Raw genomic sequence first — 19,421 nt, forward strand, 5'->3', positions numbered from 1 at the left:
CCACGCGAACCACTGCGAGAAGTGCGCGCGGGTCAGAGCTCGGGCCGGAGAGCCGCACCCCTGCCTTCCACACACCACCCGCATACGGATGGGGTGGAGAGACGAGGGGCCGGCTGGCAGAACGAGAAGAGCGGCCGCCATTCGCCATGAATGTCCGTCCTTCGTCTGGCGCGGCTTAGGCCCTGGCCCGAAGAGAACTCAGGAGCACCACATCGATCTAAGCACAATCAAAAGTGATTTTTAAAGCCACTCTGAAAAGACTTCCCCAAACTGTACGGATGGTTGCCAGGAAACCACCGAAGTGACTGTGCCATGGGATTTTGTGTGTGAGCAACTTGTACGGCTCATTTCTTTGGGCAGGAAGTTTGAACTACGTGGTCCGTGGTACCTTTCTGATGCACAGTCCTCGCACACATAGGCTCACCCTTGCACACAAGCACAGCAGGTCCTTCTGACACACCAGGTGAGGAACGGGTGCCTCACAACTTGCAAATGTCACATAAGAGTACATGTCCTTACAAATGATCACATAGTCATTTATTTCATCTAAAAATATACTGTTAAAGTATAATGACTGAGCAGACGTTTCAGAAGCCAGCTTCTGGATCCTTAGTAGCCATTTTGGGATTATTAGTAGAGAAAGATTAATACTTCCACTATGGACTCACTAGTCTATAACAAGGAAAGTCATTACCCATTAGACAATAAAGCAATTAGACCAAAGGATACTTCTAAGTAACTTCAAAGAAGTTATAACCTAAAAGTTAAAAAAAAAAATCTTGGCCAGGCATGGAGATGTCTTCTGTGATCCTAGCACTTGGGATGCAGGAGCAGGAGGTCAGGGGTTCAAGACCAGTCAGGCTACATAGCAAGTTCAAGACCAGCCTGGGCTACATAGCAAGACCCCACCTCTAAAAAACCAAAATCAAACCAACAATAATAAAATCTTCCACAGAACTTCTATGGTAGCATAATTAAAAACACATGGGCAGCTCAGTGAGTCTGTATTAAAATGACTTTTTTTCCCTTTCTACTTCTGACCCTTGAATTTGTACTAGCATTGAGTTCAAGGGAAGGAATACTAATCGTTTAAAAGAATCACAACTTATACAGAAAATGGAAAACAAAACAGTAGACCAGAACTTTCAGAAAAATACAGTGGAAGGCCTGGGCTGTGGCTCAGTGTGCTGCCCCTGAGCGAGACCCTGAGTTCCATTCCCAGCACAGAAGCAAAGCAAAACAGAATAGCAACAAAAGAGACGAGCAGAATGCATAACAAGATTATCTTTGGAAAATAGGTATTTTTTTCTCTACCAAAAATAACAAAATTTATTTCTTCCCAATTGCACTAGCATACCTCTTGATAATGTGCATGAACAAAACTTCTATGCTCAGAGATACTGAAATGATGTCTTCCTAAGTGTTTTGGCTAACTCATGGTCAAGATATGTTTAGTCTCTGGTTGGATGGAATCAAGGAAATAAACAGATAAAACTACCAAGGCTTGACCTGAGATAGCCCTGCAAAAATCTGCCATTATCTCAACTGTTAGTCTCCTTTCTCCCCCAAAGGGAACAAAACAAACAAACAAAAAAAATCACTAAGTGAGCTTCCCATAGCCCAAACTCCAGGTGAATCATCAGAAAGGATAGAGAGCTCCAAACACTGTGGTGTAGGGATTCAGTAACCGCTGAAGATGGCTGGCTCGGAATCAGGAAGAATATCCAATCTTCAATGGCAAGAAAGAAGGCAGAGCCAGGGCTTCTAAAACACGTACCGACAAGTCCAGGACCGTGGCCGGACATAATCCAGAAATGTAGGCTACGAGGGGAGAAATAAGGGAAAGAACAGTTTATGTATATCCATGGTAGTTTATGTATATCATGGTGCATGTGAATTAGGCATGGGGTGGTACTGGCCGACCATTAGCTACTGTACTTCCCTAAGCTACCTCCCAGCATTTCCGTGACCTTTAAGGTATAAGACATCTCCTAATTCAAAAGGCTCTGAGATGTTTTCTACTAACAGCACCGATTAACTCAACTGAAAAGTTTTGCCAAGAAGTTTCTCAATCTCAGTAACTTGCACTCAGCTCCACAGACTATGGACCGAATGGTAAGCAAACACTGTCTCTCAGCATCTTGACAGCTTACTTTAGCAAAACTCAGTTTTGGTCTAAAGTCTAAATAGAGGTCGGACTAGATAATAAAGCATATGCATACGACTGCTAATGATCCAAGGTGAAATACTCTGTCCAAAACTGGACAGATGGGACAGACAAGACCCAAGCACAAGAAAGACAAAGAAAGAAAAGAATGGGGCTGGAGCGGTTAAGAGCCCTGACTGCTCTTCCAGAGGTCATGAGTTCAATTCCCATCAACCACATGGTGGCTCATAACCATCTGTAATGAGATCTGATGCCCTCTTCTGGTGTGTCTGAAGACAGCTACAGTGTACTTATATAAATAAAAATAAATGAAACAAAGAAAGAGAGAGAAAAAGAAACAGAAAGGAAAAGGAAAAGGAAAGGAAAGGAAGAGGAAAGGAAAGTAAAGGAAAGAAAAGGAAAGGAAGAGGAAAGGAAAGGAAAGGAAAGGAAAGGAAAGGAAAGGAAAGGAAAGGAAAGGAAAGGAAAGGAAAGGAAAGGAAAGGAAGAGGAAAGGAAAGGAAAGGAAAGGAAAGGAAAGGAAAGGAAAGGAAAGGAAAGGAAAGGAAAGGAAAGGAAAGGACAATCCAGAAGCTGTGGTCCAGATTCAGTGTGGTCTGACATTTAGAAAAGCGTATCACTCCCAGGGGACAGAGGTGACAACCATCCTGCCCCAGAGGCAGGGATGCGTGTGTCCCTGGAGAGCCTGGAGATGGAAAGCCACAGGAGGTAAGACAAAGGAAAACCAAGAATCTGCAGCGCTGAACGAAGCAAGTCGCAGGAGCAGGCTTTCAAGGAGAGCAGACTGGGAGGTAAACTGAGGCTTATTTCCTACCCCTCCTTTCAAGCAGGCCTCACTCTCCACTACTGTACTACCCTCTGGAACGCCACCCACACCCTTACATCAGGGGCAATGGACACCCGAGCTGGGCTGGCAACTCACATTCTTCAGAGGACAGTGCTGGCGGGCATACCACTCTTGAGAATAAAAGCACAGAATGACTCCATAGCCCAGGAACAGAGAAGCCCAAACCATGATGTTCCAGATTGGCCTTTTCCGACTGTCGTTAACAATGAAGTTAAAAGCCACTGAAGTTAGAAAGAAAACAAACATACAGTTATCCAGTTGCAGTCCCCCAGGGCTGAGGCTCAGATCCAGGCTGTGGCTGGCTCCCAGCAGTAGGCTCGCATATGCATCTTTTACCCTCCTCACTTATTCTACAAATAAATGATGCTTAACTACTGAAATATGTCAGTTATCCCTGCTAACTATCACTAATTATTAGGGAACCAACTGTATTGAGACGGAATGAAAATACACTTCATGGCATTATTCTTATGGGTTCCTCTCTACCCGCTCAGGAGTTGCACAGTGACAGTGTTTACCATTGGTCCCCAAATGTGCAAACACCTGTAGACACAGCTGCATGCAATTACTCAAAGTCAACACTCTGACCCCTGCTAAACGAACGACCTTGAAATGGTGCCACCATCTAGCTTCGCTAAGGTGACTTCCTGGTTTCCCTCCCGTCTCGCTTTCTCCTTTGGGACACCAGCAGCACAAGCAGCCGGCCACGTCACTCACTTCCAAAGAACATGAAGAGCACGAAGAGCACCGGGTAGAAGTAGCTCAGGCAGATGGCGAGGGCGTACTCGTGCACCACAGCCGACAGGGCGAAGACAGCCAGCATGGCCGCAGATTTGAACCTCTTCGAGAAAAACTAAGGTACAAGGAAAATATCAGAGTTAGTAACTTAAAAATAAAAAATAGTATGCACACGCATTATGAGACATGATATCACACGCTAAAGATGCCTGCTCAATCGTATTCAACTTTTCAAACTACTCCTTAGGTTAATCCAAATCTACTAAAATAATTGCAATAACATGCTTAGTGCTGTAGTTTGGATATGAAATGTCTTGCCTAAAGCCTTGTGTACTGAGGGCTTGGTTTCTGGGCTATGGTGCTATTCTGGGACGTTCTGGAAGCATTATTCAGCCAGGTTTCACATGCTACGGGCTAATCTTGTTTGAGCTTCTGATCAACCTTTGCCTCCTCCTTCAAAGTGCTCACAGAACCACACCCAGCTCAAATTTCAATCGTCAGAGTATGGGATGCCGTGCAGAACACAGAGCAGGCACCCTTTCCAAAACTAAGATTTTTTTTTTTAATGTGACTACACTGTTACTCTCTTCAGACACACCAGAAGAGGGCATTGGATCTCATTACAGATGGTTGTGGGCCACCATGTGGTTGCTGGGAAATGAACTCAGGACCTCTGGAAGAGAAGACAGTACTCTTAACTGCTGAGCCAGCCCCCAAAGCTAAGATTTAAAAATGAGACTTGCCTCAGCCCAACATGGGACTTCACTGAGAGAGAGAGAGAGAGAGAGAGAGAGAAAGAGAGAGAGAGAGAGAGAGAGAGAGAGAGAGAGAGCTCACAGCTTTAACATTTGCCTCCTCCCTAAGATGCTGTCAGCCACGGAGGTGGATGCCACACTTGCTTAACAATGAAAACTGTTTCAGAGTCACCCGTGCTAACCAGAAGTACAGATTATACCTAATTAAATATAGTGTGCTCCAAAGCCTGGCTCACATAAACCTTTCTCTGGTTGGAGAGATGTAAATTCAAATCTACTTTTAACAAAGAAACCAAGTGTGTGTGGTAGGCAGAGGCAAGAGGATCTCTGCAAATTTCAGGCCTGCCTGGTCTACAAAGGAAGGAAAGAGGGAGGGAAGGGGAGGGGAGGGGAGGGAAGGGGAGGAAAAGGGAGAGGGAGAACAAGTGAGGGATGGTGAGAGTGTGTGTATGTGTGTGTGTGTGTGTGTGTGTGTGTGTGTGTGTGTGTGTGAGCATGGAGGTATGGATAGAGGGAAATTATTTGCTGCCCAATGTGGGTTCTGAGAACTGAGCCATCTCCCTAGGCCCTCAGAAACCCCATGTCCTACGTATCATCAGCTAGGCCTTGCTGTTTACCCAGAGCAGGTCTTTGTAAACATAGTAGTAGAGCCAGTCGTGCACCACCACGTTCCAGGTCCTGTAGTAGTTGGAGTATGATGTAGAGTTCCACCAGTCCTGGGGGGGAAAGAAAAGCTGGAAACTCACACACAGCACAACCCTGGCCATTTCCAAAGAGTACACAAGCCTGGTGTGAATAAAGCCTGCAGCACATTATGATAAAACTGTCCACACACTGAGGCTACAAATCTCAAAAAGCAAGTGGGCACTTAGTATTAATACTCACGCTACATATACATATACATATACATATACATATATATAGACTAAGTCTCAGAGTGCATTGTCTCATTATCAACATGGTATGAGGAAAGATACAGAACACATTATAATTTATGTTTGCCATGACAGAGCCAGTAAACTTCCTCTCCACCTTGTTAAACATATGAGAACTGAGCACACATGGAAACAGACCAACTTGGACCACTATGGCAACATTTAATTATAAGGGAGTGAGTGAGATGGGGTCCCTTCTATATTCTGGCCCCCAATTTCGAGGTAAGACTAATAGAATCAGATATCTAAAATTTGCCATCCACATTGACTATCTTTGAGAAGGGAGTGGTAGACTTGAAGTCAAGATAGCACAGCTTGACAAGGCCAGCATTAGCAGGCTAATACCGTTGGAAGCAGAAAGAATACCACTGAAAGTGAAGGAAGTGACTTCCCTTGTGAATGCTCTAGTCTTAAGTGACTGACCCACTGAAGCCACTTTATAAAAGTCAAATGGCCACTCTGAAACAGTGATGGCACCGGCATATCCTCTGACAAGCACTTTCCCATTGCAGTCACAGTATCTTTACAAGATCCCACAAACACTCTACGCTCTTGTGCAGGTGGGTAGAGGGAAGGCCGAGGGGTCTTACTCTACTGCAGCTCAGGCTGGCCTGGAAACCATGGTAACTATCCTGCCTTAGCCTCCTTAGTATGTAACAGCAGCTGGATTATATTAATTATACCTGTATCAGAATTACAGACTTAACATTGGTAAAACTCATAGAAAAGTATCTTCCGGGATTTGTATGAAAAAAAAACCCTCAATACCTAACAATATGTAAATAAAATGGGGCTTGAGGGCCAGTAGGATGGCTCAGCTGGTCAAAGGGCTTGCTGCTAAGCCTGACAGCCTGATTTCCATCTCTGAACACACATGAACTTTGTGCTACATGTGTGCCCACTTCCCTACCCCAACAATGTTTTAAATGTATTAGAAATGCCAGGCAAGGTGGTCCATGCCTTTAATCGCAGCACTGGGGAGGCAGAGGTAGGTGGATCTCTGTGGGGCCAGCCTGGTCTACATAGTGAGTTCTAGGACAACCACACAGAGAAATATATATATATGTTTCAATTGTATATACATACACACACACAAAGTATATATACTATATAATGCATACAATACCTTATAAAACATCCTGTCACCAAATCGTAACATCTCAGCAAAGGCATTGAGCCAGCAGTGCAAAAAGGCAAAGAACGAAAGGAACAGTATCAAGACACCTGAAACAAGAGGACAGTATGAAGGAAGCCTTTCCCAGCAGCTTCCCCCCCCCATCATAAACACACCAGTGAGTGTTTAGCTGGGACACTGCCACGCCGCCTGCTGGGATTCCAGCTCGCCCAGTGCTGAGGTGATACCGTGCACCTTGGAAAGCTCGGTTATTTTATTTATTTATTTATTTTTACTTTAAAAACATTTATTTCTATGTAATTTTAAGATAAAATAGATGGCTCCAGCCTAATTTAAAGAAATGCCTGACCATGCAGCTAAACTTGTGCCCAAGACCCTTTAACTCTGCCCTGTGTGCTACGAATACCAAATACAATGGACTTCTGTCATTCCAAGGTGCCCTGGGCCTGCCTGCCTGCCTGCCTGCCTACCTGCCTACCTGCCTTTCTTTCTTTCTTTCTTTCTTTTTTTTTTTTTTTTGGTTTTCTGAGACAGGGTTTCTCTGTGTAGCCCTGGCTGTCCTGGAACTCACTCTGTAGACCAGGCTGGACTGGAACTCAGAAATCCACCTGCCTTCCAAGTGCTGGGATTAAAGGTGTGCGCCACCACTGGTACCCTTGGGCCTTTCTATCCGCCATTTCTATTTGTCTAAAAACCTTCCCACCACTTTCTACAGACAATATTTTGTAATTAAGACAGTTTTTGTTAGTTGGGCATATTTTCCAATGTCCAGTGTTAAATGTCACCTCTGACATGAGAAACAAAGCCCACACTCACTCTCTTTATACAGCACTTATCATACCACACAGTACTGTAAGATACCCACTGCAGGCCCACCCACTTGATTCACTTCCTCAGAAGGATGTATTTGGTGGACAATATGGGATAAACTGAAAGTGGCTTTAAAATTCGGTCCTTGGAGCTGGAAAAATGGCTCAGTAGTTAAGAGCATGGACTGCTCTTCCAGAGGTCCCAGGTTTGATTCCCAGCACCCACAAGGCAGCTCATAGCTGTCTGTGACTCCCTGTCCCGAGGCACTGGACACCCTCTTCTGGCCTCCACAGCCACTGCAAGCACATGGTGCACATACATTCAGGCAAACACTAATATACATAGTATATAAATAGATTTTTAAAAATCTTAAAATATGGTCCTTAATCCCATGGAGTTCACAGTCAAGTGAGTTAGGTTACCCAGGGGAGCGGTCCCTGTTTCAGGAACGAAAGGTGAAGACAGACAGTGCTAAATATTAGCAAGTGGAGACAAGATGGCTAAGTGGAGGAAGCGCCCCAAAGTGAAGACTGTCTGCACCATCCACACCTGCGTCCGCAGTGCTGGCACACAGTAGGAACCTGTGTGTCACCAGGCAAAGCATTGAGTGAATGAAGCTAAGAGATAAAACCTGGTGAAAAGCGGACAGGTAAGCAATGGTGGCAAATTAAGACTTCAAAATGTGGCCAGAGCATCCAGTGTCCCCACTGTCCCCAGGGGCCACTCTGGAGAGAGCTAAACCATTACAGTGTTTAGCATCAGGAGGAGGTTACCAATGACTTTAACAATGGGTATTTCAGGGGGGAGGGTATGGGGGACTTTTGGTATAGCATTGGAAATGTAAATGAGGAAAATACCTAATAAAAAATATTAAAAAACAATGGGTATTTCAAGGTGACACTGAGAGGTTACAGAGAACTGAGTAGAAAGAGGAAGACAGACGTGAATGTGGACTTCCCACATTGGGGGAAGCAGACTTGAGCAGGAAGTGAAACAAGAAAGGCATCTCACTTGTGGGGCAGACTGAGAGATGGTGGATGGGTGTGTGTAGAGCTGAGTTCACAGGAAAACCAGGGAACTAAAGGCACCGACAGACAGCAGCTTCCTGCTTTCTCCTGACTATCTATGTGGATGGACAAACTGGGGAGCACCCAGGTTACCTGGCAAGATGGAGTTAAACACACACAGGACCAGGACACGAGCACTGAAGGGCTCCTGTTTGATATTCCGGAACAGTGGGGCGCAGAGTCTCTCAAAGATGTAGTACACATAAAACAGGCATCCAAACACCTAGAACACAGTAAAGAAACCATGGCATCTTGGTAAAGGGAGAGAGAGGGCGTGGCTTCCTCCCGATGAAACACATGTATGACTAACGATTACACATAGCCATTTAACCCCAGTATACAGACAGCTGCACCCTTCAGAGAGGGCATTCAAGTTTCATATCTACCATAGTTCTTCCTCATCGTTTACTGAAGACTCTGTCTTGCTGTGAAGCCCAGGCTGGCTTCAAACTCAATAATCCCCCTGCCTCAGCAGCCTAAGAACTGAGTTTACAGACATGTGTCACCACACCTGGCCCAAATGGCATTTTAGACAATTATCCAAGAACCTGTTTATGAACCCTAGAATAACTCATTTTTACAACCGAGTATTTGACTTAAACAGAATTTAAAATGGGATTTTTCTGGGATTTTTGATTCTCAAAATGAGTGAGGAAGAGATGGGGAGTTCTAAGCAAGCTAACCTCACGCATACCACTACCACCCAGAAGAGGCAAGGGGAAGCCATCTAGGTTCTTACTGAAATAATCAAACAGAATTACTTCAATTTAAATATTCTTTAATGAAGAAAAAGACCTTTGACACTGGCAAAGCACATACCATGGCCTGCGTTGAAGGAACTTAGAAAGCTTTAGTCTTGACAGAAAGCATTCTTAAACTGGTTTTGTTGTTGTTGTTTATTTGTTTGTTTGTTTGTTCTGAGACAGGGTCTCACTATACAGTCCTGGTTAACACGATAATTCAAAGATGCCCCTGCCCCTGCCTCCCAGGTACTGAGATCAAAGGCATGAGCCACCAACTCTGGCTCATTTTAAATAGATTTTTAGAAAAAGAGCCAGACTTGATGGCACATGCCTTTAATTAAGCACTTGGAAGGCAGAGGCAAGCAGATTTCAGTGAGTTCAAGGCCAGCTTTATCTACATAGTGAGTTTTAGGGCAGCCAGAGCTACATAATAGAGAAATCCTATCTCAAAAAAATATATAGGGCTGAAGAGATGACCCAGGGATTCAGAGCACTGGCTGCTCTTCCAGAGGATCAAGGTTCAATTTCTAGCACCCATATGGCAGCTCACACCTATCTGTAATGCCAAGGCTTCTGACACCTCACATAGATAACATGCAGACAAAACACCAGTGCATATAAAATAAAAATAAATTACATATATTTTTAAAGAGGTCCATTTGATTTTGTTGTTGTTGTTTTTCTTGAGATAAGGTTTCTCTGTGTAACCCTGGCTATCCTAGAACTCGATCTGTAGACCAGGCTAGCCTTGAACTAAGAGACCTGCCTGCCTCTGCCTCCCAAGTGCTGGGACTAAAGGCATGTGTCACCACCGCCTTGACAAGAAGCCCATTTGTTAAAAAAATAAAATTAAATAAAAATCTTAAAAATAAAAAATAAAATATACCAATCAATAACACGTTAAGCAGTTTTTAAAAAGTTACCTGTAAAAACTGCATAGCGACATAACCCCATCTTACAGTAGGAGTCCTGAAAAGAAAGAGAAAAAAAGGTTTTTGAAAATAAGCAATGAACTCTTTCTGTTGTCCTCTTATCTACAATGTCAAGAACCGAATAATGGCTTTCTACACGTTATATCATTTATGGGCTGGAGGAATAGTTTAACAGGACAGCATGCCACAAAGCCTTGAATCTGATCTCCAACTCCCCCCTCAATTTTAAAAACATCAAAATTATAACATGATTATGTAATTCTACCAAGAATTATTAATTAGCACTGCCCTGTTAGAATGAGCAGTTTTCTCTGTAGCCCTGTATGGACTGCCCGCCTCCAGCGCTGCCCCTCACTGGGCACCTCTGTGCCCCACACACTTCCTCCCCCTTTCATGGTTACCTTGGGTAGTTGTCTCGGTAAATAAGTGTAGGCGCAAACAGGAAGTACAGGTACTGGTTGACTGTGGGTAGTGGATCTTTGCCTAAAAAAGGAAAGCTATTGGATTACAAGATCTTTGACTTGACCCAGAAAACCAGGAGAGCCAAAGTCAGCAACAAGAACAGGGAAGTGGGGAGGGTGGTGGCACACGCCTTTAATCTCAGGCAGATTAAAAATGGTTGGCAAAGCTGGGCAGTGGTGGGCTCATCTTTAATTCCAGCACTCTGGAGGCAGAGGTAGGCAAATCTCTGAGTTCCAGGCCAGCCTGGTCCATAGAGTGAGTTCTAGGACAGCGATGGTTACATAGAGAGACCCTGTTTCAAAATACAAAACACAAAAACCAAACCAAACAGGCAAAACAACGCAACAGGGAAGAACAGCCTGCCCTGTTGGCTCCTATTTTTCTTCCTGGTCTACTAGGATGACTTGTTATTCACGCGATCGCCCAGTTACTGCCAATCTCTCTAAGCCATTCCTGTGACTAAGATAAAAATTCCAGAGTGGGAAGCAAGGGTTTGCAAGGTAAGCAGACACAGTAGGGTGAGGCTATTAACATTCCATGGATGCTCAGTTACAGGAGTCTGAGGATAATTGTTTTCATTGTAGAAAAAAGGAATAGTCAGGAAACAATGAGTCTTCCAAATCAATAACAGACCCCAGGCATAGAATGCAGTACAGTCCCTACAGGACACAGCGTCATCCCAGAGCCAGACAATGCCAGGCCCCATCAATAACCCACTAAGATGACAGTTACATACTTGATTTCTCCTTGGCTGCATTTAGTACTCGTGGGATATTCTCTCTGACAAATGAGTGAGCCTTCATTATCAAACGAATCTGTCAAAGCAGAGGGAACATGAATTTCCTACCTCTGTCTCCTATAAGTAACTCCAGAGCTACACTGGCTAATAGCATTCACACAAAAGAACTTAAATTTGCATATACCAACTCAAGTTAGCCTTTATAAAGGTGGGGGAAAAAAAACTTCCAGATAAAGACATGAATATTACAGGTTTACTTTTTTAAAAAATGGGAAATTAAAAATCTATTTAAAAGAACCAGGTGTGGTGGTGCACCCCTTTAATCCCAGAACTTGGGAGGCAGGGACAGATGGATCTCTGTGAGTTCCAAGCCAGACTGATTTACATAGTGAGTTCTAGGATAGCCAGACCTCTGTACAGAGACCCTGTCTCAAACAAAACAAAACAAAACAAAAAAAGTTCAATATAATGTATTTAAGGTCCAGATAACTGAAATAGAATGAACTTTTTAAAAACACTTCAGTTCTAAAGCCAGCCTTGCTGGAACAGAGCTGCAATCCCAGGATTTGGGAGCTGATGGCAGGAAAATGGGACTTAAGTTGGTATGCATGTGATACTTATGAACATGTATCCAGCATTAGCAACAGTATCAGATCATTACTGTTATGGGACTAAGCATGACATCATTCCCAGTAGCAATCAAATCCTTACCTGTTCCAGTATCAGAATGAACCGGGAGGCTGGTGGCAGTGTGTATGCTAAGACAACATATGTTGGCACAAAGCCTAGAACTCCAAGTTGAAAGGCTAAAAAGAGCAAGCCATGGACAAGGGAATAGATCAATGGGTGAGAACTCTTGCTGTAACCGTGGGCCCATCGCTGGAACAGGAAATAGGGGATTGACAGTGTAGACAGGAACATGGCCCACCATGTCCAAATAACAGTAGGAAATTTGCCAAAAGCATAGGCCAGGAGATTGAACTCAAATACCAGCCTGTGGGGGAGAAAAGAGAAAAAAAGTGAATCTTTGATATGAAATAAATTTATAGAACTCAAAATTCTCTCTCTCTCTCTCTCCCTCCCTCCCTGAGATACACACACAAGCTTTTGACTTTTGGAAATATTAACACTGTCAGCATGTCACATGTGTTCATTATATCACAGTTCACAGAACTAGGCTACTGAGCCGACGTTAAATGTCTATCAATGGAGGATGCATAATAAAAATGTGGTTTATATACATAATAGAAATTTTTTCAGTCTAAAGAATGAAGTTATATCATTTACCGGAAAACAAGTGCAACTGGAGAGAATCTTTTTGAGGGAATTATGCCAGCCTCAGAGAGAGACATATTACATGCTTTCTATCATTTGTGGGCCACGTCTTTACAGACACCTAGGATCCTGTGTGTACACGTGACATGGAAAGCAAAAGCAAACTGGGGCAGAAAGAGGACTGAGGGGAGGGAGGGAAGGGAGGGAGGGGAGAGAGGAGGGCAGCCTCTTTCTCTATGGAAAATAAGTTCAGTGAACGTTATATGCCTGCACAAAAGTGGCCTTCTGTAACCCTGTATAGCGGAGCGCTGCTGCAGGCACCAGCCCAGCGCTTGGGAGGGGAGGAAGGCACATCAGGAGCTCAAGATCACCGTCAGCTATGTGGTCAGCCTGAGCCTAGCTGGACCACTTTCTCAAAACGGATTATTAATGATGATGGCGAGGAGAAACGGAACTCTCCTCTTTCACTTTTAGGAGAGAAGAGACTCATCACCAATTCTGCTGCTCGAGAGGTTTTTTTTGAAGCTAGCAAGAACAGTTCCCTTTCCCCACCCTGTGAGCGGGCTAAGCAGCCTCTCGCCTGACCTTCCTTCATCGATATAGTCCACGACGATCGTGCTGAGGACAAAGAGGATGAGGAGTGCGATGAACATGTGGTAAATTGTTCTGATGTGGTCCACTTCAAACAGCTCGCTGCAAGGGTAGGCCAAGCGGGTCAGGGGTTAGTAATCTACGTTAAATTCTGAAGAGCCACACAGCAAAGGCACTCTTACAAGCAGCTTACAAGACATGCAATCTACTTTTCAAGAAAACTCTTTAAAAAAAGAAAAGAAAAAAAAAATCAAAAAACACCTTTAGTTCCAGCTGTGAGTTCAAGGCCAGCCTGCTCTACAGAGCAAGTTCCAGGACAGCCAAGGCTATCAGAGAAACCTTGTCTCAAACCAAAACCAAACCAAACCAACAAAACATAAAAGCTCAAAAGAATACAACATTAAGTCTGCAGCATACAGAGATTAAAGGATACAATCAAGGTGAAAAATAATGGATCCTTAAACTTTTTCTTTCCAAAATAGGAGAGTGACTCACAGAAGCAGCTTGGCTGCCTTAGAGGGACAATCTGCATCTAGGAACCCATCCAAGGCACTCGACTGTGTGCGCAAAGCCTAGTCTCTGACAAGGACTAACTCTTCAAACCCCGAGTTTTACTAGAGAGTTTCTGTTTGTTGAGGACAGTAAGCAGCTACCTCCCACCAACCTAAAGAACAGCCATTCCTAAACACTTTCCACTTTCGGCTGGTGGATGGCACTTCAGACTGGGCTGTTTTCCTTTTAACAGAAAATACCTTCTGGATAACTGCTCCCCAGTGAGCACCCTCTGTATCCAACAAGGGTTGTAGCCTTAACCTTGGGAAGTATGTGCAGCTTCTAAACAACTTTGAAGGACCTTAAATATTCTTAAGCCTCTATTTAAAGGCTCGTCAAAACCTAATAAAAACCCAGAAAAGCAATTTCCTTGGTCACAACATTTCTTTCTTTCTTTTTTTTAAAGTTCAAGTATATTTTAATTGATAATTTTTCTCTTCTCCTTTGCTTTCTCCCTCCATCCTTCCCTCCCTCCCTTCTCATTAATGAGGACTGAACTCAGGCAGGTCTAGGAATGCATTCTAACACTGAGCTATAGCCCCTTTCATTTTGTTAAGTTTTCAGTAATGCAATTCTTATGTTTTATGTAAGAAGCCTGCATTTTTCTCCAGATGTAAATTTTTGAAACTATAACATATTCCAGTCTCAACACAAACAGAAATTAAAAGGCTTTGCCTTCTCGTCAAGGTTAGAAAATACATACCAATTTCCCTTATACATTGGGAAATTTTCATAAACAAGGTTCATTTTTAAACAAAGGCACATTATGGCACATGATGTAATTTTCACCAACCCAATATTCTGATGGGGTAAATTCCATCGATATCCCAATGAACGCAATGGCAAAGAAGAGACAGCCATCTCCCACCCAAAGTGCACCTTTTGTTTTTGGTTCATAAATTAAGTCAGCACAACCCATTCATAACATGAATATTAAAGAGATTAGGCCAGTGGTTCTCAACCTGTGGGTCACAACCCCTTTAGTGGGGTCACCTAAGACCATTGGAAAACATAGATATTTACATAACGATTCACAAAAATAGCAATGCAAATAATTTTATGGCTGCAAGTCACCACACCATGAGGAACTGTATTAAAGGTCGCAGCGTTAGGAAGGTTGAGAACCAGCAGATTAGATAGGCAGGGAGGGGTTAAAAGCAGTCTTGAGAAAACTGTCAAGAGTCTTGATCTTACTCAATAAAATGAGGTAGGAAAACACATACATATTTAGAAGGCAGCAATTCCAAAACTCTCTCCACGTGGAGTATTTCTACTCTACCCTCTGAATAAACAACTCTTTGTAGCACAATTTCAAAGAATTTGTCAAAGGACAGATTGCTGTTTTTCAGTCTATCTTTTCCAGAGAAGCCAGAAAGAGACCCAGAAGATGAGCAAGAAGGAACACAAAAACATCACCAAGCTTCATGATTTATATGGACTTGGGACAGATAGAAAGATGGATGGGTGGATGACGGACGGACAGAAAGACAGGCAGAACAGAATCAGGACAGCTTTTTTTTCTTCCCACATTCAATTGATAATTAACAAAAGCAATTATCACTCACTCTAAAAGAGACTGCCTTGAAATAAAAATCTTCCCTTGTTCTGGAGGTGCTCTCAGATCTCTGGAAAAGAAAAAAAAAAAAAAAATTACAAGAAAACCCAGGAAGGGGAAGTATGATAAGAAACTTGCCCCCATGAGCGAGAGCAACAGTGCTGCTCATTAACATTTACTGGGCTCCTTCCCCTTTTCCACTCAGGTCTTACGCATGTTCTCCCACCACTCATGACAGTGAACTGAAGTGGGTAAGAGAAACCTATTTAGGAAGGACCTATTTCAGATACCTAACTGAAGCCCTAGACTTTCTATATCCAGCCCCCATGGAAAGGCAGCCCCTTATATGACCCATCCTACGAGCCTCTGTGGGATGCAGGGTCCGCACCACGCTGTACGCTGCTATTGATGCATCCTCTGCACTATCATGATGTATGTCTACTTTCTGCATTTTATTCAATTTCTTATTCAGTGGAGAGTGGCACATGCACGTGTAGAGGTCAGAAGATAACTGGCAGGAGTCAGCTCTTTCCTTCCTCCACATTAAACCAAGGACTGAACTCAGGCTTGGCAGCCAGCACCTTCTGCCTGGATGTTTGTGGAGCTCTTTCCTGTGGCAAAGAACTTACATCAACTCCTAGCAGCCTTCTGATCATGTCAGCTGCTTTGGGGTAATAAAAACTCACATTTTAGCACCTTATATACCATCTTACCTTACTTTGGGCACTGCTATTGCTTCTCAAAACCCTTCTCTAGGAGACATTGGCAGAAAACCCAGAACAGCAAATTAGCACATATTAGCCATTGATACCTTCCCTCTTATTTTTGGTGACTGAACAAATGAAAAAATACATCCTAACTAAAGGGCACATTATTACAAGTACAAACCGAATAAACTGTAACAGGCATGGAATGATGTAGCTAAAAGCAAGGACTCTGGTTTAAATCCCCCATTGTGGGATCTTACAGATTGTTGCAGATAGCTATAGCATCAGCCACACAATGAGGGGCTTGGCTAAGGAGGTTGCGTATACATGTTGCAAACATCATACTGGGCCAGGGCGATGGCTTAGCAGGTAAAGGTACTCGTCACCAAACCGGACATCGTTAGTTCAATATGAGACCCACAGGGCAGAAGGAGAGAACTGATAATCACAGACTGTCCACTGACCTCTACATGTACACTGTGGATGTATGCTTGCATACACACATACATACATATATTCATACATACATACTCACATACATTCATACATATATATATACATTCATACATACATACTCATACATACATACTCACATACATTCATAGATATATATATGCATTCATACATACATACTCATATACATTCATATATACATACTCACATACATTCATATATACGTATATACATTCATACATACATATATCCATACATACATACTCACATACATTCATATATACGTATATACATTCATACATACATACATTCAAACATACATACATACATACTTACATACATACATTCAAACATACATACATACATACATTCATTCATTCATACATATATACATTCATTCATTCATACATATATATACATACATACATTCAAACATACATACATATGCCTTCATACAAAGTAAATAAATGTAAAAAAAATTTAAGGCTATGATAATAAATGAACAGAACTCCATATTAAGAAAAAAATCTTTAATCCTAATACTTGGGAGGCAGAAGCAGGCTCTGTGAGTTTGAGGCCAGTCTGGTCTACATAGAGAGTTCAAGGTTAGCCAAGCCTATACAGTAGGAATCTAACTCAGAAAATAAAGTAAATGAAGTAAAGTGGCCAGACCTGTGACGGGCATCTGCGCATCTGACCGCCGAGCTGTGGGGGAGTAGGTGTCTACACTGAGAGACAACGATCACATACTCACTTGGCTCTGTGGTTGTTTTTCATTTCTTCAAGAATGGAGAAGGTTGTGAGTGCACACCCACCATTGTCCAGAGATGCGGACTTTTCAATGAGGTTGGTCACAAAGTCATCGAAGTGGCATCCAACTTCCTTCATAAACAGTGGCTTCAGCTCCTTGAGGTTTAAAACAGACAAAGGAAGATGTCAGCTCATGCTTGTGGGCTGTTGACGCTGCTCTGAAGGGACGAAGGGATTCCTTAAACAGAGCCCCTTCAACAGGAAGCCACACTAGACAGTGAGTTTACAGACAGACGCAGTTACTGAAAACACAGTAACAATGCATACCCCATTAAAAATAAATGCCCTCCACTGTCCTCTCCCTTTTTTCCCTTAGATAGGATCTCATGTAGCTCAGGCTGGCCTCAAGTCTGCTACACAGACAACAAGCTAACCCTGATCAAAAATCAGTGCATCATATCTATATTATGTAATTATCACAATTTTTTCCCCTAAAGATATCCTTTTGCCCCCAAGTTCCCACAATTTATATTCTAAACAGCTCTTTTAAATGATTTATCTTATTCTATGTGTTTTGCCTGCATGTGTATCTGTGCACCATGTGCACACCTAGTATCTGTGGAGGTCAGAAGAGGGCTCCAGACCCACCGGATGGCTGTGAGCTACCACGTGGGTGCTGAGACCCAAGTCCCTGTCCTCCGCAAGAGCAACAAGTGCTTGTAACTACTGAGACATTTTTTCAGCCCCCACAATTTACATCTTAAACCATGTCACTCTGTATCAAATCTATGTCCATATAATATTTATTCTTGTATTCCATAACTTATGTACTTATCTAATCATAAAACATGAATATATGTGTGTACAGAGCTGTACATCTAAATATTGACACACATAATTATAAAACATTTAAGAGTGTGCATTTATATTTATATATAAATCCATCTTATAAAAAATATATATGTAGAGTCATGTGAAATGGTACATACAGGTGATCCAAACACTCAGGAAACAGACGCAGGAAGATCCTCTGTCTCAAAAAAAAACCCCACCATAAATAAAATGTTTATACAATTGTTATTGGTTTAGGCCTTCAGCTGTTTTTGACTTTTTTTTTTTAAGATTTATTTATTTGTAATCTATAGTGTTCTGCCTGCATGTACACCTGCCAGAGAGGGCAGCAGATCTCATTACAGATGGTTGTGAGCTACGATACGGCTACTGGGAATTGAACTCGGGATCTCTGGAAAAGCAGCCAGTGCTCTTAACCACTGAGCCATCTCTCCACCCTGATCTTAACATTTTAAGACAAATACTTTCAGCCTTTGAATATATTTATATATTATGCTTTTTCAGGTTATAATATGCTATGAGTTTGAGACTAGCCCAAGCTACACAAGCGAGCGCTAGAATAGCATAGGCTATTCTAGTGAGAGACCTTGTCTTAAAAAATAAATAAATAAAAAGAATAAATGGGAAAAAGTAAATAAAATAAAAATAAATCTGAGAGATGACTGTGCATGTAACCACAGGAAGGGTAGTGAGAGTGCTAGAATGCTCTCACGGTGACATGGTGACACAGTGACACAGATGGAGATGTAATACCCACCTCTGCCTCCGAAGTGCTGGGTTAAAGTCATATGCTAACCACACAAGGCCCCAAAATAAAGCTTTTTAAAGAGTAAACGCTTTGCCCTGTGGAAGGAGAATTCGGAGAGAGAAGGGGCAGGGTCCTTTGATCCCATCCAGGGCTAGGACAGATTCTGGGCAGTCTGAGAGACTACAGAGGCAGTACATAATGACAACCCCAGTACCCTGTGCTTGTGAGAATTTGCAGTGCGCCAATGCCCTTGGCACGTTCCAGAAATAACAGGAATAGAGTTCTTCACTGTTGAAACAGACAAGTGCTAAGAACTGAAGTCAGGAATGGGAAGAAAGATGCAGGGGACAAGTCATGCAAGGCCTCACTCAGCATGACCTGAGCTTCGCAGCAAGCTTCCATCTTTTACCCAGCATTAAAGGAGAGCTCTTAGACATGGTAAAGGTTTCCGAGCCACCTCTCTTGGCCAGCTTTCCTCACACCCTGCCACCAGTGTGACACACCCAGGTATCAAGTTAAAGGGAATAAAAGCATGAGACTCGTTAAAGAAAGCTATACAAACTTCAGTAAGGGCTGCTGCAGTCAGACCTCCACTCAGTCAATATCAG

General features: G+C 42.8%; 1 protein-coding gene across 1 annotated transcript in view; it reads right to left on the reverse strand.

Moving 5' to 3' along the window:
* Positions 1-515: 515 nt before the first annotated feature.
* Positions 516-19,421, reverse strand: part of Soat1 (sterol O-acyltransferase 1) — a 45,310-nt gene continuing 26,404 nt past the window's right edge. Inside the window, exons 4-16 of the mRNA XM_021172125.3 lie at positions 17,218-17,369; positions 15,314-15,373; positions 13,191-13,298; positions 12,042-12,324; positions 11,328-11,406; positions 10,531-10,612; positions 10,121-10,166; positions 8,548-8,677; positions 6,569-6,666; positions 5,125-5,223; positions 3,732-3,867; positions 3,090-3,235; positions 516-1,821 (exon numbers count right to left, since the gene is read on the reverse strand). Coding sequence (XP_021027784.1) covers positions 1,765-1,821; positions 3,090-3,235; positions 3,732-3,867; positions 5,125-5,223; positions 6,569-6,666; positions 8,548-8,677; positions 10,121-10,166; positions 10,531-10,612; positions 11,328-11,406; positions 12,042-12,324; positions 13,191-13,298; positions 15,314-15,373; positions 17,218-17,369 — 1,476 coding nt within the window. The 3' untranslated portion in view covers positions 516-1,764. The remainder of the gene's footprint in view (positions 1,822-3,089; positions 3,236-3,731; positions 3,868-5,124; positions 5,224-6,568; positions 6,667-8,547; positions 8,678-10,120; positions 10,167-10,530; positions 10,613-11,327; positions 11,407-12,041; positions 12,325-13,190; positions 13,299-15,313; positions 15,374-17,217; positions 17,370-19,421) is intronic.

Source organism: Mus caroli, unplaced genomic scaffold (genome assembly GCF_978045245.1).
Source record: "Mus caroli unplaced genomic scaffold, Mus_caroli_1 scaffold_1, whole genome shotgun sequence".
In the NCBI taxonomy this organism is placed as follows: Eukaryota; Metazoa; Chordata; class Mammalia; order Rodentia; family Muridae; genus Mus; species Mus caroli.